The sequence below is a fragment of the Oncorhynchus gorbuscha genome, unplaced genomic scaffold (genome assembly GCF_021184085.1).
Source record: "Oncorhynchus gorbuscha isolate QuinsamMale2020 ecotype Even-year unplaced genomic scaffold, OgorEven_v1.0 Un_scaffold_1211, whole genome shotgun sequence".
Lineage (NCBI taxonomy): Eukaryota > Metazoa > Chordata > Actinopteri > Salmoniformes > Salmonidae > Oncorhynchus > Oncorhynchus gorbuscha.
The window spans coordinates 115,001-137,500 of record NW_025746057.1 but is presented as its reverse complement, the minus strand read 5'-3'; the positions used below and the strand labels follow the sequence as shown (position 1 = coordinate 137,500).

The window sequence follows — 22,500 nt, the reverse complement described above, 5'->3', positions numbered from 1 at the left end:
TATAGAACACATTATGGTCTATAACACATTACATCCATATAAGGTCTCCCAACAGCATTAGGTCTATAACACATTATGTCCCTCTCACACACACTATACACATACCAATTAGGTCCAGAACAGTATTGGTCCTACTGTAGAACACACCATGTCTATCTCTAGGTCTACACACCAATAACCCTCGTCCCCGAGGTCTATAACAGTATTAGTCCTACTGTAGAACAGTACCATGTCCCTCTCTCTATAACACCATTAGGTCTATCTCTAGGTCTATAACACCATGTAGGTCTATCAACACACCAGGTCATAACACATTAGGTCTATATTAGGTCTATAACAGTATTAGGTCTATAACAGCATTAGGTCTATAACAGTATTAGGTCTATATTAGGTCTATAACAGTATTAGGTCTATATTAGGTCTATAACAGTATTAGGTCTATAACAGCATTAGGTCTATATTAGGTCTATAACAGTATTAGGTCTATAACAGTATTAGGTCTATAACAGTATTAGGTCTATAACAGTATTAGGTCTATATTAGGTCTATAACAGCATTAGGTCTATATTAGGTCTATAACAGTATTAGGTCTATAACAGCATTAGGTCTATAACAGTATTAGGTCTATAACAGCATTAGGTCTATATTAGGTCTATAACAGTATTAGGTCTAGAACAGTATTAGGTCTATATTAGGTCTATAACAGCATTAGGTCTATAACAGTATTAGGTCTATAACAGCATTAGGTCTATATTAGGTCTATAACAGTATTAGGTCTATAACAGTATTAGGTCTATAACAGTATTAGGTCTATATTAGGTTTATAACAGTATTAGGTCAATATTAGGTCTATAACAGTATTAGGTCTATAACAGTATTAGGTCTATATTAGGTCTATAACAGTATTAGGTCTATAACAGTATTAGGTCTATAACAGTATTAGGTCTATATTAGGTCTATAACAGTATTAGGTCTATATTAGGTCTATAACAGTATTAGGTCTATATTAGGTCTATAACAGTATTAGGTCTATATTAGGTCTATAACAGTATTAGGTCTATAACAGTATTAGGTCTATATTAGGTCTATAACAGTATTAGGTCTATAACAGTATTAGGTCTATAACAGTATTAGGTCTATAACAGTATTAGGTCTATATTAGGTCTATAACAGTATTAGGTCTATATTAGGTCTATAACAGTATTAGGTCTATAACAGCATTAGGTCTATAACAGTATTAGGTCTATAACAGTATTAGGTCTATATTAGGTCTATAACAGTATTAGGTCTATAACAGCATTAGGTCTATAACAGTATTAGGTCTATAACAGTATTAGGTCTATAACAGCATTAGGTCTATATTAGGTCTATAACAGTATTAGGTCTAGGTCTATAACAGTATTAGGTCTATATTAGGTCTATAACATATTAGGTCTATAACAGTATTAGGTCTCATTAGGTCTATAACAGCATTAGGTCTATATTAGGTCTATAACAGTATTAGGTCTATAACAGTATTAGGTCTATAACAGTATTAGGTCTATATTAGGTCTATAACAGTATTAGGTCAATATTAGGTCTATAACAGTATTAGGTCTATAACAGTATTAGGTCTATATTAGGTCTATAACAGTATTAGGTCTATAACAGTATTAGGTCTATAACAGTATTAGGTCAATATTAGGTCTATAACAGTATTAGGTCTATAACAGTATTAGGTCTATATTAGGTCTATAACAGTATTAGGTCTATAACAGTATTAGGTCTATAACAGTATTAGGTCAATATTAGGTCTTTAACAGTATTAGGTCTATATTAGGTCTATAACAGTATTAGGTCTATATTAGGTCTATAACAGTATTAGGTCTATATTAGGTCTATAACAGTATTAGGTCTATAACAGTATTAGGTCTATATTAGGTCTATAACAGTATTAGGTCTATAACAGTATTAGGTCTATAACAGTATTAGGTCTATAACAGTATTAGGTCTATATTAGGTCTATAACAGCATTAGGTCTATATTAGGTCTATAACAGTATTAGGTCTATAACAGCATTAGGTCTATAACAGTATTAGGTCTATAACAGTATTAGGTCTATAACAGTATTAGGTCTATATTAGGTCTATAACAGTATTAGGTCTATAACAGCATTAGGTCTATAACAGCATTAGGTCTATATTAGGTCTATAACAGTATTAGGTCTATATTAGGTCTATAACAGTATTAGGTCTATATTAGGGCTATAACAGTATTAGGTCTATATTAGGTCTATAACAGTATTAGGTCTATAACAGTATTAGGTCTATATTAGGTCTATAACAGTATTAGGTCTATAACAGTATTAGGTCTATAACAGTATTAGGTCTATAACAGTATTAGGTCTATATTAGGTCTATAACAGTATTAGGTCTATATTAGGTCTATAACAGTATTAGGTCTATAACAGCATTAGGTCTATAACAGTATTAGGTCTATAACAGTATTAGGTCTATATTAGGTCTATAACAGTATTAGGTCTATAACAGCATTAGGTCTATAACAGCATTAGGTCTATAACAGTATTAGGTCTATAACAGCATTAGGTCTATATTAGGTCTATAACAGTATTAGGTCTACAACAGTATTAGGTCTATATTAGGTCTATAACAGCATTAGGTCTATAACAGTATTAGGTCTATAACAGCATTAGGTCTATATTAGGTCTATAACAGTATTAGGTCTATAACAGTATTAGGTCTATAACAGTATTAGGTCTATATTAGGTCTATAACAGTATTAGGTCAATATTAGGTCTATAACAGTATTAGGTCTATAACAGTATTAGGTCTATATTAGGTCTATAACAGTATTAGGTCTATAACAGTATTAGGTCTATAACAGTATTAGGTCTATATTAGGTCTATAACAGTATTAGTATTAGGTCTATAACAGTATTAGGTCTATATTAGGTCTATAACAGTATTAGGTCTATAACAGTATTAGGTCTATAACAGTATTAGGTCTATAACAGTATTAGGTCTATAACAGTATTAGGTCTATAACAGTATTAGGTCTATAACAGTATTAGGTCTATAACAGTATTAGGTCTATATTAGGTCTATAACAGTATTAGGTCTATATTAGGTCTATAACAGTATTAGGTCTATAACAGTATTAGGTCTATAACAGTATTAGGTCTATAACAGTATTAGGTCTATAACAGTATTAGGTCTATATTAGGTCTATAACAGTATTAGGTCTATAACAGCATTAGGTCTATAACAGTATTAGGTCTATAACAGTATTAGGTCTATAACAGTATTAGGTCTATATTAGGTCTATAACAGTATTAGGTCTATAACAGTATTAGGTCTATATTAGGTCTATAACAGCATTAGGTCTATAACAGTATTAGGTCTATAACAGCATTAGGTCTATATTAGGTCTATAACAGTATTAGGTCTATAACAGTATTAGGTCTATAACAGTATTAGGTCTATATTAGGTCTATAACAGTATTAGGTCTATAACAGTATTAGGTCTATAACAGTATTAGGTCTATATTAGGTCTATAACAGTATTAGGTCTATAACAGTATTAGGTCTATATTAGGTCTATAACAGTATTAGGTCTATATTAGGTCTATAACAGTATTAGGTCTATATTAGGTCTATAACAGTATTAGGTCTATATTAGGTCTATAACAGTATTAGGTCTATATTAGGTCTATAACAGTATTAGGTCTATAACAGTATTAGGTCTATATTAGGTCTATAACAGTATTAGGTCTATAACAGTATTAGGTCTATAACAGCATTAGGTCTATAACAGTATTAGGTCTATATTAGGTCAGCATTAGGTCTATATTAGGTCTATAACAGTATTAGGTCTATAACAGCATTAGGTCTATAACAGTATTAGGTCTATAACAGTATTAGGTCTATAACAGTATTAGGTCTATATTAGGTCTATAACAGTATTAGGTCTATATTAGGTCTATAGGTCAATATTAGGTCTATACAGCATTAGGTCTATAACAGTATTAGGTCTATAACAGTATTAGGTCTATAACAGTATTAGGTCTATAACAGTATTAGGTCTATATTAGGTCTATAACAGTATTAGGTCTATATTAGGTCTATAACAGTATTAGGTCTATATATTAGGTCTATAACAGTATTAGGTCTATAACAGTATTAGGTCTATAAATATTAGGTCTATAACAGTATTAGGTCTATAACAGTATTAGGTCTATAACAGTATTAGGTTTAACAGTATTAGGTCTATATCCATTAGGTCTATAACAAATTAGGTCATTCACCTTATGGTCCAGTGGAACAGTCACTTTACAATAGTGTCTATAAAGTATTAGGTCTATATTAGGATTATATCCTATTAGGTCTAAGAGGTATTAGGTCTATAACAGTATTAGGTCTATATTGGGTCTAGGGAGTTTGTTCCACCATTGGGGGTCTATAACAGTATTAGGTCTATAACAGTATGTACTTCCTATTAGGTCTATAGCAGGCCATTAGGTGGATAACAGTGCCCTTGTTTATTAGGTCTATCAGAGCCTGGAGGTCTGATATTAGGTCTATAACAGCTATTAGGTCTATAACAGTATTAGGTCTATATTAGGTCTATAACAGTATTAGGTCAATATTAGGTCTATAACAGTATTAGGTCTATAACAGTATTAGGTCTATCATTAGGTTTATAACAGTATTAGGTCTATATTAGGTCTATAACAGTATTAGGTCTATAACAGTATTAGGTCTATAACAGTATTAGGTCTATAACAGTATTAGGTCTATATTAGGTCTATAACAGCATTAGGTCTATAACATATTAGGTCTATAACAGTATTAGGTCTATATTAGGTCTATAACAGCATTAGGTCTATAACAGTATTAGGTCTATAACAGCATTAGGTCTATATTAGGTCTATAACAGTATTAGGTCTATAACAGTATTAGGTCTATAACAATATTAGGTCTATATTAGGTCTATAACAGTATTAGGTCTATATTAGGTATAACAGTATTAGGTCTATAACAGTATTAGGTCTATATTAGGTCTATAACAGTATTAGGTCTACAACAGTATTAGGTCTATATTAGGTCTATAACAGCATTAGGTCTATAACAGTATTAGGTCTATAACAGCATTAGGTCTATATTAGGTCTATAACAGTATTAGGTCTATAACAGTATTAGGTCTATAACAGTATTAGGTCTATAACAGTATTAGGTCTATATTAGGTCTATAACAGTATTAGGTCTATATTAGGTCTATAACAGTATTAGGTCTATAACAGTATTAGGTCTATATTAGGTCTATAACAGTATTAGGTCTATAACAGTATTAGGTCTATAACAGTATTAGGTCTATAACAGTATTAGGTCTATAACAGTATTAGGTCTATATTAGGTCTATAACAGTATTAGGTCTATAACAGTATTAGGTCTATAACAGTATTAGGTCTAAACAGCATTAGGTCTATATTAGGTCTATAACAGTATTAGGTCTATATTAGGTCTATAACAGTATTAGGTCTATATTAGGTCTATAACAGCATTAGGTCTATAACAGTATTAGGTCTATAACAGTATTAGGTCTATATTAGGTCTATAACAGCATTAGGTCTATAACAGTATTAGGTCTATATTAGGTCTATAATAGCATTAGGTCTATAACAGTATTAGGTCTATATTAGGTCTATAACAGTATTAGGTCTATAACAGTATTAGGTCTATAACAGTATTAGGTCTATATTAGGTCTATAACAGTATTAGGTCTATAACAGCATTAGGTCTATAACAGTATTAGGTCTATATTAGGTCTATAACAGTATTAGGTCTATAACAGTATTAGGTCTATATTAGGTCTATAACAGTATTAGGTCTATAACAGTATTAGGTCTATAACAGTATTAGGTCTATATTAGGTCTATAACAGCATTAGGTCTATAACAGTATTAGGTTTATATTAGGTCTATAACAGTATTAGGTCTATAACAGTATTAGGTCTATATATTAGGTCTATAACAGTATTAGGTCTATAACAGTATTAGGTCTATAACAGTATTAGGTCTATATTAGGTCTATAACAGTATTAGGTCTATAACAGTATTAGGTCTATAACAGTATTAGGTCTATAACAGTATTAGGTCTATATTAGGTCTATAACAGTATTAGGTCTATATTAGGTCTATAACAGTATTAGGTCTATAACAGTATTAGGTCTATAACAGCATTAGGTCTATAACAGTATTAGGTCTATATTAGGTCTATAACAGTATTAGGTCTATAACAGCATTAGGTCTATAACAGTATTAGGTCTATATTAGGTCTATAACAGTATTAGGTCTATAACAGCATTAGGTCTATAACAGTATTAGGTCTATAACAGTATTAGGTCTATAACAGTATTAGGTCTATAACAGTATTAGGTCTATAACAGCATTAGGTCTATATTAGGTCTATAACAGTATTAGGTCTATAACAGTATTAGGTCTATAACAGTATTAGGTCTATATTAGGTCTATAACAGTATTAGGTCAATATTAGGTCTATAACAGTATTAGGTCTATATTAGGTCTATAACAGTATTAGGTCTATAACAGTATTAGGTCTATAACAGTATTAGGTCTATATTAGGTCTATAACAGTATTAGGTCTATATTAGGTCTATAACAGTATTAGGTCTATATTAGGTCTATAACAGTATTAGGTCTATATTAGGTCTATAACAGTATTAGGTCTATATTAGGTCTATAACAGTATTAGGTCTATAACAGTATTAGGTCTATATTAGGTCTATAACAGTATTAGGTCTATAACAGTATTAGGTCTATAACAGCATTAGGTCTATAACAGTATTAGGTCTATAACAGTATTAGGTCTATATTAGGTCTATAACAGTATTAGGTCTATAACAGTATTAGGTCTATAACAGTATTAGGTCTATAACAGTATTAGGTCAATATTAGGTCTATAACAGTATTAGGTCTATAACAGTATTAGGTCTATATTAGGTCTATAACAGTATTAGGTCTATAACAGTATTAGGTCTATATTAGGTCTATAACAGTATTAGGTCAATATTAGGTCTATAACAGTATTAGGTCTATAACAGTATTAGGTCTATATTAGGTCTATAACAGTATTAGGTCTATAACAGTATTAGGTCTATAACAGTATTAGGTCTATATTAGGTCTATAACAGTATTAGGTCTATATTAGGTCTATAACAGTATTAGGTCTATATTAGGTCTATAACAGTATTAGGTCTATATTAGGTCTATAACAGTATTAGGTCTATATTAGGTCTATAACAGTATTAGGTCTATAACAGTATTAGGTCTATATTAGGTCTATAACAGTATTAGGTCTATAACAGCATTAGGTCTATATTAGGTCTATAACAGTATTAGGTCTATAACAGCATTAGGTCTATAACAGTATTAGGTCTATAACAGTATTAGGTCTATAACAGTATTAGGTCTATATTAGGTCTATAACAGCATTAGGTCTATATTAGGTCTATAACAATATTAGGTCTACAACAGCATTAGGTCTATAACAGTATTAGGTCTATAACAGTATTAGGTCTATAACAGTATTAGGTCTATAACAGTGTTAGGTCTATATTAGGTCTATAACAGTATTAGGTCTATATTAGGTCTATAACAGTATTAGGTCTATATTAGGTCTATAACAGTATTAGGTCAATATTAGGTCTATAACAGTATTAGGTCTATAACAGTATTACATTTAAGTCATTTAGCAGACGCTCTTATCCAGAGCGACTTACAAATTGGTGCATTCACCTTATGACATCCAGTGGAACAGTCACTTTACAATAGTGCATCTAAATCTTATTGAGAGGGATTACTTATCCTATCTAGGTATTCCTCAAAGAGGTGGGGTTTCAGGTGTCTCCGGAAGGTGGTGATTGACTCCGCTGTCCTGGGTCGTGAGGGAGTTTGTTCCACCATTGGGGGGCCAGAGCAGCGAACAGTTTTGACTGGGCTAGGCGGGAGCTGTACTTCCTCAGTGGTAGCAGGCCAGAGGTGGATGAAGCAGTGCCCTTGTTTGGGTGTAGGGCCAGATCAGAGCCTGGAGGTACTAGGTAACAGTATTAGTCTAGGCAAGCACCATGGTCTTGTATTAGGTCTATATTAGGTCTATAACAGTATTAGGTCTATAACAGTATTAGGTCTATAACAGTATTAGGTCTATATTAGGTCTATAACAGTATTAGGTCTATATTAGGTCTATAACAGTATTAGGTCTATATTAGGTCTATAACAGCATTAGGTCTATATTAGGTCTATAACAGTATTAGGTCTATAACAGCATTAGGTCTATAACAGTATTAGGTCTATAACAGTATTAGGTCTATAACAGTATTAGGTCTATATTAGGTCTATAACAGCATTAGGTCTATAACAGTATTAGGTCTACAACAGCATTAGGTCTATAACAGTATTAGGTCTATATTGGGTCTATAACAGCCTTAGGTCTATAACAGTATTAGGTCTATAACAGTATTAGGTCTATATTAGGTCTATAACAGCATTAGGTCTATAACAGTATTAGGTCTATATTAGGTCTATAACAGCATTAGGTCTATAACAGTATTAGGTCTATATTATGTCTATAACAGGTCTATAACAGTATTAGGTCTATAACAGTATTAGGTCTATAACAGTATTAGGTCTATATTAGGTCTATAACAGTATTAGGTCTATAACAGCATTAGGTCTATAACAGTATTAGGTCTATATTAGGTCTATAACAGTATTAGGTCTATAACAGTATTAGGTCTATATTGGGTCTATGACAGCATTAGGTCTATAACAGTATTAGGTCTATAACAGTATTAGGTCTATATTAGGTCTATAACAGCATTAGGTCTATAACAGTATTAGGTTTATATTAGGTCTATAACAGCATTAGGTCTATAACAGTATTAGGTCAATATTAGGTCTATAACAGTATTAGGTCTATAACAGTATTAGGTCTATAACAGTATTAGGTCTATATTAGGTCTATAACAGTATTAGGTCTATAACAGTATTAGGTCTATAACAGTATTAGGTCTATAACAGTATTAGGTCTATATTAGGTCTATAACAGTATTAGGTCTATATTAGGTCTATAACAGTATTAGGTCTATAACAGTATTAGGTCTATAACAGCATTAGGTCTATAACAGTATTAGGTCTATATTAGGTCTATAACAGTATTAGGTCTATAACAGCATTAGGTCTATAACAGTATTAGGTCTATATTAGGTCTATAACAGTATTAGGTCTATAACAGCATTAGGTCTATAACAGTATTAGATCTACAACAGTATTAGGTCTATAACAGCATTAGGTCTATAACAGTATTAGGTCTATAACAGCATTAGGTCTATATTAGGTCTATAACAGTATTAGGTCTATAACAGTATTAGGTCTATAACAGTATTAGGTCTATATTAGGTCTATAACAGTATTAGGTCAATATTAGGTCTATAACAGTATTAGGTCTATAACAGTATTAGGTCTATATTAGGTCTATAACAGTATTAGGTCTATAACAGTATTAGGTCTATAACAGTATTAGGTCTATATTAGGTCTATAACAGTATTAGGTCTATATTAGGTCTATAACAGTATTAGGTCTATATTAGGTCTATAACAGTATTAGGTCTATATTAGGTCTATAACAGTATTAGGTCTATATTAGGTCTATAACAGTATTAGGTCTATAACAGTATTAGGTCTATATTAGGTCTATAACAGTATTAGGTCTATAACAGTATTAGGTCTATAACAGCATTAGGTCTATAACAGTATTAGGTCTATAACAGTATTAGGTCTATATTAGGTCTATAACAGTATTAGGTCTATATTAGGTCTATAACAGTATTAGGTCTATAACAGTATTAGGTCTATAACAGCATTAGGTCTATAACAGTATTAGGTCAATATTAGGTCTATAACAGTATTAGGTCTATAACAGTATTAGGTCTATATTAGGTCTATAACAGTATTAGGTCTATAACAGTATTAGGTCTATATTAGGTCTATAACAGTATTAGGTCAATATTAGGTCTATAACAGTATTAGGTCTATAACAGTATTAGGTCTATATTAGGTCTATAACAGTATTAGGTCTATAACAGTATTAGGTCTATAACAGTATTAGGTCTATATTAGGTCTATAACAGTATTAGGTCTATATTAGGTCTATAACAGTATTAGGTCTATATTAGGTCTATAACAGTATTAGGTCTATATTAGGTCTATAACAGTATTAGGTCTATAACAGTATTAGGTCTATAACAGCATTAGGTCTATATTAGGTCTATAACAGTATTAGGTCTATAACAGCATTAGGTCTATAACAGTATTAGGTCTATAACAGTATTAGGTCTATAACAGTATTAGGTCTATATTAGGTCTATAACAGCATTAGGTCTATATTAGGTCTATAACAATATTAGGTCTACAACAGCATTAGGTCTATAACAGTATTAGGTCTATAACAGTATTAGGTCTATAACAGTATTAGGTCTATAACAGTGTTAGGTCTATATTAGGTCTATAACAGTATTAGGTCTATATTAGGTCTATAACAGTATTAGGTCTATATTAGGTCTATAACAGTATTAGGTCAATATTAGGTCTATAACAGTATTAGGTCTATAACAGTATTACATTTAAGTATTTAGGTCTATAACAAATTGGTGCATTATTAGGTCTATAACAGTATTAGGTCTATCTTAAAGTATTAGGTCTATCCTATTAGGTCTTAAAGAGGTGGGGTTTAGGGTCTCCGGAAGGTGGTGATTGACTCCGCTGTCCTATTAGGGAGTTTATTCCACCATTGGGGGCCAGTCTATAACAGTTTTGAGGTCTATAGCTGTACTTCCTCAGTGGTAGGGAGGCGAGCATTAGGTGGATCAGTGCCCTTGTTTGGGTGTAGGGCCTATAAGCCTGGAGGTATGAGGTCTATAGGCAAGCACCATGGTCTTGTATTAGGTCTATATTAGGTCTATAACAGTATTAGGTCTATAACAGTATTAGGTCTATATTAGGTCTATAACAGTATTAGGTCTATATTAGGTCTATAACAGCATTAGGTCTATATTAGGTCTATAACAGTATTAGGTCTATAACAGCATTAGGTCTATAACAGTATTAGGTCTATAACAGTATTAGGTCTATAACAGTATTAGGTCTATATTAGGTCTATAACAGCATTAGGTCTATAACAGTATTAGGTCTATATTAGGTCTATAACAGCATTAGGTCTATAACAGTATTAGGTCTATAACAGCATTAGGTCTATATTAGGTCTATAACAGTATTAAGTCTATAACAGTATTAGGTCTATAACAGTATTAGGTCTATAACAATATTAGGTCTATATTAGGTCTATAACAGTATTAGGTCTATATTAGGTATATAGCAGTATTAGGTCAATATTAGGTCTATAACAGTATTAGGTCTATAACAGTATTAGGTCTATATTAGGTCTATAACAGTATTAGGTCTATAACAGTATTAGGTCTATAACAGTATTAGGTCTATATTAGGTCTATAACAGTATTAGGTCTATATTAGGTCTATAACAGTATTAGGTCTATATTAGGTCTATAACAGTATTAGGTCTATATTAGGTCTATAACAGTATTAGGTCTATATTAGGTCTATAACAGTATTAGGTCTATATTAGGTCTATAACAGTATTAGGTCTATAACAGTATTAGGTCTATAACAGTATTAGGTCTATAACAGTATTAGGTCTATATTAGGTCTATAACAGCATTAGGTCTATATTAGGTCTATAACAGCATTAGGTCTATAAAAGTATTAGGTCTATAACAGTATTAGGTCTATAACAGTATTAGGTCTATATTAGGTCTATAACAGCATTAGGTCTATATTAGGTCTATAACAGCATTAGGTCTATAACAGCATTAGGTCTATAACAGTATTAGGTCTATAACAGCATTAGGTCTATATTAGGTCTATAACAGTATTAGGTCTATAACAGTATTAGGTCTATAACAGTATTAGGTCTATAACAGCATTAGGTCTATAACAGCATTAGGTCTACATTAGGTCTATAACAGTATTAGGTCTATAACAGTATTAGGTCTATAACAGTATTAGGTCTATAACAGTATTAGGTCTATATTAGGTCTATAACAGCATTAGGTCTATAACAGCATTAGGTCTATAACAGTATTAGGTCTATATTAGGTCTATAACAGCATTAGGTCTATAACAGTATTAGGTCTATAACAGCATTAGGTCTATATTAGGTCTATAACAGTATTAAGTCTATAACAGTATTAGGTCTATAACAGTATTAGGTCTATAACAATATTAGGTCTATATTAGGTCTATAACAGTATTAGGTCTATATTAGGTATATAGCAGTATTAGGTTAATATTAGGTCTATAACAGTATTAGGTCTATAACAGTATTAGGTCTATATTAGGTCTATAACAGTATTAGGTCTATAACAGTATTAGGTCTATAACAGTATTAGGTCTATATTAGGTCTATAACAGTATTAGGTCTATATTAGGTCTATAACAGTATTAGGTCTATATTAGGTCTATAACAGTATTAGGTCTATATTAGGTCTATAACAGTATTAGGTCTATATTAGGTCTATAACAGTATTAGGTCTATAACAGTATTAGGTCTATATTAGGTCTATAACAGTATTAGGTCTATAACAGTATTAGGTCTATAACAGTATTAGGTCTATAACAGTATTAGGTCTATATTAGGTCTATAACAGTATTAGGTCTATATTAGGTCTATAACAGCATTAGGTCTATATTAGGTCTATAACAGCATTAGGTCTATAAAAGTATTAGGTCTATAACAGTATTAGGTCTATAACAGTATTAGGTCTATATTAGGTCTATAACAGTATTAGGTCTATATTAGGTCTATAACAGCATTAGGTCTATAACAGCATTAGGTCTATAACAGTATTAGGTCTATAACAGCATTAGGTCTATATTAGGTCTATAACAGTATTAGGTCTATAACAGTATTAGGTCTATAACAGTATTAGGTCTATAACAGCATTAGGTCTATAACAGCATTAGGTCTACATTAGGTCTATAACAGTATTAGGTCTATAACAGTATTAGGTCTATAACAGTATTAGGTCTATAACAGTATTAGGTCTATATTAGGTCTATAACAGCATTAGGTCTATAACAGCATTCGGTCTATAACAGTATTAGGTCTATATTAGGTCTATAACAGCATTAGGTCTATAACAGTATTAGGTCTATAACAGCATTAGGTCTATATTAGGTCTATAACAGTATTAAGTCTATAACAGTATTAGGTCTATAACAGTATTAGGTCTATAACAATATTAGGTCTATATTAGGTCTATAACAGTATTAGGTCTATATTAGGTATATAGCAGTATTAGGTCAATATTAGGTCTATAACAGTATTAGGTCTATAACAGTATTAGGTCTATATTAGGTCTATAACAGTATTAGGTCTATAACAGTATTAGGTCTATAACAGTATTAGGTCTATATTAGGTCTATAACAGTATTAGGTCTATAACAGTATTAGGTCTATAAAAGTATTAGGTCTATAACAGCATTAGGTCTATAACAGTATTAGGTCTATAACAGCATTAGGTCTATATTAGGTCTATAACAGTATTAAGTCTATAACAGTATTAGGTCTACAACAGTATTAGGTCTATAACAATATTAGGTCTATATTAGGTCTATAACAGTATTAGGTCTATATTAGGTATATAGCAGTATTAGGTCAATATTAGGTCTATAACAGTATTAGGTCTATAACAGTATTAGGTCTATATTAGGTCTATAACAGTATTAGGTCTATAACAGTATTAGGTCTATAACAGTATTAGGTCTATATTAGGTCTATAACAGTATTAGGTCTATAACAGTATTAGGTCTATAAAAGTATTAGGTCTATAACAGTATTAGGTCTATAATAGTATTAGGTCTATAACAGTATTAGGTCTAAAACAGCATTAGGTCTATAACAGCATTAGGCCTATAACAGTATTAGGTCTATAACAGCATTAGGTCTATATTAGGTCTATAACAGCATTAGGTCTATAACAGCATTAGGTCTATAACAGTATTAGGTCTATATTAGGTCTATAACAGCATTAGGTCTATAACAGTATTAGGTCTATATTACGTCTATAACAGGTCTATAACAGTATTAGGTCTATAACAGTATTAGGTCTATAACAGTATTAGGTCTATAACAGTATTAGGTCTATATTAGGTCTATAACAGCATTAGGTCTATATTAGGTCTATAACAGCATTAGGTCTATAAAAGTATTAGGTCTATAACAGTATTAGGTCTATAACAGTATTAGGTCTATATTAGGTCTATAACAGCATTAGGTCTATATTAGGTATATAACAGCATTAGGTCTATAACAGCATTAGGTCTATAACAGTATTAGGTCTATAACAGCATTAGGTCTATATTAGGTCTATAACAGTATTAGGTCTATAACAGTATTAGGTCTATAACAGTATTAGGTCTATAACAGCATTAGGTCTATAACAGCATTAGGTCTACATTAGGTCTATAACAGTATTAGGTCTATAACAGTATTAGGTCTATAACAGTATTAGGTCTATAACAGTATTAGGTCTATATTAGGTCTATAACAGCATTAGGTCTATAACAGCATTAGGTCTATAACAGTATTAGGTCTATATTAGGTCTATAACAGCATTAGGTCTATAACAGTATTAGGTCTATAACAGCATTAGGTCTATATTAGGTCTATAACAGTATTAAGTCTATAACAGTATTAGGTCTATAACAGTATTAGGTCTATAACAATATTAGGTCTATATTAGGTCTATAACAGTATTAGGTCTATATTAGGTATATAGCAGTATTAGGTCAATATTAGGTCTATAACAGTATTAGGTCTATAACAGTATTAGGTCTATATTAGGTCTATAACAGTATTAGGTCTATAACAGTATTAGGTCTATAACAGTATTAGGTCTATATTAGGTCTATAACAGTATTAGGTCTATAACAGTATTAGGTCTATAAAAGTATTAGGTCTATAACAGCATTAGGTCTATAACAGTATTAGGTCTATAACAGCATTAGGTCTATATTAGGTCTATAACAGTATTAAGTCTATAACAGTATTAGGTCTACAACAGTATTAGGTCTATAAAAATATTAGGTCTATATTAGGTCTATAACAGTATTAGGTCTATATTAGGTATATAGCAGTATTAGGTCAATATTAGGTCTATAACAGTATTAGGTCTATAACAGTATTAGGTCTATATTAGGTCTATAACAGTATTAGGTCTATAACAGTATTAGGTCTATAACAGTATTAGGTCTATATTAGGTCTATAACAGTATTAGGTCTATAACAGTATTAGGTCTATAAAAGTATTAGGTCTATAACAGTATTAGGTCTATAACAGTATTAGGTCTATAACAGTATTAGGTCTAAAACAGCATTAGGTCTATAACAGCATTAGGCCTATAACAGTATTAGGTCTATAACAGCATTAGGTCTATAACAGTATTAGGTCTATATTAGGTCTATAACAGCATTAGGTCTATATTAGGTCTATAACAGCATTAGGTCTATAACAGTATTAGGTCTATATTACGTCTATAACAGGTCTATAACAGTATTAGGTCTATAACAGTATTAGGTCTATAACAGTATTAGGTCTATAACAGTATTAGGTCTATATTAGGTCTATAACAGCATTAGGTCTATATTAGGTCTATAACAGCATTAGGTCTATAAAAGTATTAGGTCTATAACAGTATTAGGTCTATAACAGTATTAGGTCTATATTAGGTCTATAACAGCATTAGGTCTATATTAGGTCTATAACAGCATTAGGTCTATAACAGCATTAGGTCTATAACAGTATTAGGTCTATAACAGCATTAGGTCTATATTAGGTCTATAACAGTATTAGGTCTATAACAGTATTAGGTCTATAACAGTATTAGGTCTATAACAGCATTAGGTCTATAACAGCATTAGGTCTACATTAGGTCTATAACAGTATTAGGTCTATAACAGTATTAGGTCTATAACAGTATTAGGTCTATAACAGTATTAGGTCTATATTAGGTCTATAACAGCATTAGGTCTATAACAGCATTAGGTCTATAACAGTATTAGGTCTATATTAGGTCTATAACAGCATTAGGTCTATAACAGTATTAGGTCTATAACAGCATTAGGTCTATATTAGGTCTATAACAGTATTAAGTCTATAACAGTATTAGGTCTATAACAGTATTAGGTCTATAACAATATTAGGTCTATATTAGGTCTATAACAGTATTAGGTCTATATTAGGTATATAGCAGTATTAGGTCAATATTAGGTCTATAACAGTATTAGGTCTATAACAGTATTAGGTCTATATTAGGTCTATAACAGTATTAGGTCTATAACAGTATTAGGTCTATAACAGTATTAGGTCTATATTAGGTCTATAACAGTATTAGGTCTATAACAGTATTAGGTCTATAAAAGTATTAGGTCTATAACAGCATTAGGTCTATAACAGTATTAGGTCTATAACAGCATTAGGTCTATATTAGGTCTATAACAGTATTAAGTCTATAACAGTATTAGGTCTATAACAGTATTAGGTCTATAACAATATTAGGTCTATATTAGGTCTATAACAGTATTAGGTCTATATTAGGTATATAGCAGTATTAGGTCAATATTAGGTCTATAACAGTATTAGGTCTATAACAGTATTAGGTCTATATTAGGTCTATAACAGTATTAGGTCTATAACAGTATTAGGTCTATAACAGTATTAGGTCTATATTAGGTCTATAACAGTATTAGGTCTATAACAGTATTAGGTCTATAAAAGTATTAGGTCTATAACAGTATTAGGTCTATAACAGTATTAGGTCTATAACAGTATTAGGTCTAAAACAGCATTAGGTCTATAACAGCATTAGGCCTATAACAGTATTAGGTCTATAACAGCATTAGGTCTATAACAGTATTAGGTCTATATTAGGTCTATAACAGCATTAGGTCTATATTAGGTCTATAACAGCATTAGGTCTATAACAGTATTAGGTCTATAACAGTCTATTAGGTCTATAACAGTATTAGGTCTATAACAGTATTAGGTCTATAACAGTATTAGGTCTATATTAGGTCTATAACAGTATTAGGTCTATAACAGCATTAGGTCTATAACAGTATTAGGTCTATATTAGGTCTATAACAGTATTAGGTCTATAAGAGTATTAGGTCTATATTAGGTCCATAACAGTATTAGGTCTATAACACTATTAGGTCTATAACAGTATTAGGTCTATATTAGGTCTATAACAGTATTAGGTCTATAACAGCATTAGGTCTATAACAGTATTAGGTCTATAACAGTATTAGGTCTATAACAGTATTAGGTCTATATTAGGTCTATAACAGTTGTAGGTCTATAACAGCATTAGGTCTATAACAGTATTAGGTCTATAACAGTATTAGGTCTATAACAGTATTAGGTCTATATTAGGTCTATAACAGTATTAGGTCTATAACAGCATTAGGTCTATAACAGTATTAGGTCTATATTAGGTCTATAACAGTATTAGGTCTATAACAGCATTAGGTCTATAACAGTATTAGGTCTATAACAGCATTAGGTCTTTATTAGGTCTATAACAGCATTAGGTCTATAACAGCATTAGGTCTATATTAGGTCTATAACAGTATTAGGTCTATAACAGCATTAGGTCTATATTAGGTCTATAACAGTATTAGGTCTATATTAGGTCTATAACAGTATTAGGTCTATAACAGCATTAGGTCTATAACAGCATTAGGTCTATAACAGTATTAGGTCTATAACAGCATTAGGTCTATAACAGCATTAGGTCTATAACAGCATTAGGTCTATAACAGTATTAGGTCTATAACAGCATTAGGTCTATAACAGCATTAGGTCTATAACAGTATTAGGTCTATAACAGTATTAGGTCTATAACAGTATTAGGTCTATAACAGCATTAGGTCTATATTAGGTCTATAAATAACAGTATTAGGTCTATAACAGTATTAGGTCTATAACAGTATTAGGTCTATATTAGGTCTATAACAGCATTAGGTCTATAACAGCATTAGGTCTATAACAGTATTAGGTCTATATTAGGTCTATAAATAACAGTATTAGGTCTATAACAGTATTAGGTCTATAACAGTATTAGGTCTATAACAGCATTAGGTCTATATTAGGTCTATAACAGTATTAGGTCTATATTAGGTCTATAACAGTATTAGGTCTATATTAGGTCTATAACAGTATTAGGTCTATAACAGCATTAGGTCTATATTAGGTCTATAACAGCATTAGGTCTATATATAGTCTCCATATTGACTCTGTACTGGTATCTCCTGTATATAGCCTCCACATTGACTCTGTACCGGTACCCCCTGTATATAGCCTCCACATTGACTCTGTACCGGTACCCCCTGTATATAGCCTCCACATTGACTCTGTACCGGTACCCCCTGTATATAGCCTCCACATTGACTTTGTACCGTAATACCCTGTATATAGCCTCCACATTGACTCTGTACTGGTACCTCCTGTATATAGCCTCCACATTGACTCTGTACTGGTACCCCCTGTATATAGCCTCCACATTAACTCTGTACCGGTACCCCCTGTATATAGCCTCCACATTGACTCTGTACCGGTACCCCCTGTATATAGCCTCCACATTGACTCTGTACTGGTACCCCCTGTATATAGCCTCCACATTAACTCTGTACCGGTACCCCCTGTATATAGCCTCCACATTGACTCTGTACTGGTACCTCCTGTATATAGCCTCCCCATTGACTCTGTACCGTAATACCCTGTATATAGCCTCCACATTGACTCTGTACCGTAATACCCTGTATATAGCCTCCACATTGACTCTGTACTGGTACCTCCTGTATATAGTCTCCACATTGACTCTGTACTGGTACCCCCTGTATATAGTCTCCACATTGACTCTGTACTGGTACCCCCTGTATATAGCCTCCACATTGACTCTGTACTGATACCCCCTGTATATAGTCTCCACATTGACTCTGTACTGGTACCCCCCCTGTATATAGCCTCCACATTGACTCTGTACTGGTACCCCCCTGTATATAGCCTCCACATTAACTCTGTACTGGTACCTCCTGTATATAGTCTCCACATTGACTCTGTAAAGGTACCCCCTGTATATATTGTTATTTTCTGCTGCTCTTTAATTATTTGTTATTATTATCTGTTTTAAATATATATTTATTTATTTATTTTCTTAAAACTGCATTGTTGGTTAAGTAAGGGCTTGTTAGTAAACATTTCACTGTAAGGTCTACTACGCCTGTTGTATTCAACATTTCACTGTGAGGTATATCTATATATATATGCCATTTAGCAGACGCTTTTATCCAAAGCGACTTACAGTCATGTGTGCATACATTCTACGTATGGGTGGTCCCGGGGATCGAACCCACTACCCTGGCGTTACAAGCGCCATGCTCTACCAACTGAGCTACAGAAGGAGGTCTACTACACCTGTTGTATTCAGCATTTCACTGTGAGGTCTACTACACCTGTTGTATTCAGCATTTCACTGTGAGGTCTACTACACCTGTTCTATTCAGCATTTCACTGTGAGGTCTACTACACCTGTTGTATTCAGCATTTCACTGTGAGGTCTACTACACCTGTTGTATTCAGCATTTCACTGTGAGGTCTACTACACCTGTTGTATTCAGCATTTCACTGTCAGGTCTACTACACCTGTTGTATTCAGCATTTCACTGTGAGGTCTACTACACCTGTTGTATTCAGCATTTCACTGTCAGGTCTACTACACCTGTTGTATTCAGCATTTCACTGTGAGGTCTACTACACCTGTTGTATTCAGCATTTCACTGTGAGGTCTACTACACCTGTTGTATTCAGCATTTCACTGTGAGGTCTACTACACCTGTTGTATTCAACATTTTACTGTAAGGTGAAATACCTAAAGGTGTAATACCGGTGGTGTTCGGCAAATACAATCTGATTTGATTTCATCTTCCTCATCATCCTCCTCATCATCATCAATTCCCTCATCTTCCTCATCATCAATTCCCTCTTCTTCCTCCTCATCATCATTACCCTCATCATCTCTCTCTATCACACACATGTACAAACGCGTGTTTATCGACATCACATCGGATTTGCCCCAACCTGCGGGATACACACATACATCACACACACACACACCGCCACTGTCCTGACATCGTTGTGAAGCGTTTGCGTCTGCGTGTGTGTGCGTGTGCATGTCAGTGTGTGTGTGTCCAGTGTGTGGGATAGAGAGAGCAAAGGGGGTACTGACTGGTTTTCCCGGGCCTGGGTCGCTGGAGAAGCCGCTGCGCCGTCAGAAGATCCTCGGTCTTCACCGCATGAAGCAGGTCCTGGTCCTTACCCATCCTTTCTCTATCCCTCTCCTCTTCCCCCTCTCTCTATCCCTCTCCTCTTCCCCCTCTCTCTTTCCCCCTCGTCGTTAATCCCTTCCGTTCATCCTCCAGTCAGTCAGCGGTCCACAGCAGCAGATGTATAGGGGTTGGGTGGCTGCGATGCGGCTTCAGTAGAGAACAGCTACCCGCTGTCCGAATCCCTCAGACCGACAGACGAACCGATGCCCGTTATACCAACCCTCCTCCTCCTCCTCCTCCTCTCTGTCTCTCTCTCCGGCCTGCCCTCTGTCCGCGACGGGGCGGCCTCTCCCCTGGTAGAGGTTAAGAGCGCGAGACGCACCGTATTCCAAACAGATTTTCCGGTGTGCTGATTTTCACGGAGCTGTTTGTGCGTGCTTTACGTGCATGTGACGGGAGAGCTCGAGCTCACACTCACACTCCTCCCAGTTCCCGCTGTTAAATGTCGTTGTTATCAAAGCATCAGAACGAACAGAACCAGCCGCTCCGTCATCAGAACGAAACAAACGGTGAAATTGCAATGTTACCATCAGTTCACACCACGGCTATTACATAAACATCACCGGCCAGCTGTGCACGAGCCACGCCAGTTGTAATCCCCGGGCTGATGTGGTGGAAACGACCAGAGCGCGTGCATGTGTGTGTCAGAGTCCGTTTCCAGTTTCCACCAGTCGCGAGGGGGTCGACCGAGATTGCGACGTTAAAAGGCTCGGCCGCGTGCAGGCAACGGGATCGCGCGAGCTACTACGGGACAGAACACTATCACATCTCTCTGAGTAGGCTATGTGTGTCAGTCAGAGTGGATCAGAGAGAGAGAGACAGAGAGAGTGACAGAGAGACACAGAGACACAGAGACACAGAGAGAGAGAGAGAGAGAGAGAGAGAGAGAGAGAGAGAGAGAGAGAGAGAGAGAGAGAGAGAGAGAGAGAGAGAGAGAGAGAGAGAGAGAGACAGAGAGAGAGAGAGAGACAGAGAGAGAGACAGAGACAAAGACAGAGAGAGACAGAGAGAGAGAGAGAGAGAGAGAGAGAGAGAGAGAGAGAGACACAGAGAGAGACAAAGACAGAGAGAGACAGAGAGAGAGAGAGAGACAGAGAGAGAGACAGAGAGAGAGACAGAGAGAGAGAGAGAAAGAGACAGTGTGTGTGTGTGTGTGTGTGTGTGTGTGTGTGTGTGTGTGTGTGTGTGTGTGTGTGTGTGTGTGTGTGTGTGTGTGTGTGTGTGTGTGTGTGTGTGTGTGTGTGTGTGTGTGTGTGTGTGTGTGTGTGTGTGTGTGTGTGTGTGTGTGTGTGTGTGTGTGTGTAAATATAGACCTGTCTCTTCGGCTGAAAACAGAATCAGGACAAAACAGGTCAAAGATGATAATGGAATATTTTATTTAATTTAATCTGATCTGTTTTTGGTGTCAATAATCAGTTAAACAAACAGTCTAATATCTAATATAAACTGTTGCTCAGCATGGAGTTACAGGGTCCTGAGTGGTTTAAAAATAATAATATTAATATTAATATATGCCATTTAGCAGACGCTTTTATCCAAAGCGACTTACAGTCATGTGTGCATACATTCTACGTATGGGTGGTCCCGGGGATCGAACCCACTACCCTGGCGTTACAAGCGCCATGCTCTACCAACTGAGCTACAGAACAACAGAGAACTAAGAATCATGGGTAAAAAAAAGACCTACAACAATAACTACAGGTTTTATACTACTAGGTTACAGCTACTATAACTACAGGTTTTATACTACTAGGTTACAGCTACTATAACTACAGGTTTTATACTACTAGGTTACAGCTACTATAACTACAGGTTTTATACTACTAGGTTACAGCTACTATAACTACAGGTTTTATACTACTAGGTTACAGCTACTATAACTACAGGTTTTCTACTACTAGGTTACAGCTACTATAACTACAGGTTTTATACTACTAGGTAACAGCTACTATAACTACAG

At 33.6% G+C, this 22,500-nt stretch overlaps 1 protein-coding gene across 1 annotated transcript in view; it reads right to left on the bottom strand.

Moving 5' to 3' along the window:
• LOC124021789 (caskin-1-like) overlaps positions 1–20,556 on the bottom strand; it is a 45,016-nt gene extending 24,460 nt beyond the window's left edge. Inside the window, exon 1 of the mRNA XM_046336910.1 lies at positions 20,441–20,556. Coding sequence (XP_046192866.1) covers positions 20,441–20,534 — 94 coding nt within the window. The 5' untranslated portion in view covers positions 20,535–20,556. The remainder of the gene's footprint in view (positions 1–20,440) is intronic.
• Between the last annotated feature and the right edge of the window lie 1,944 nt (positions 20,557–22,500).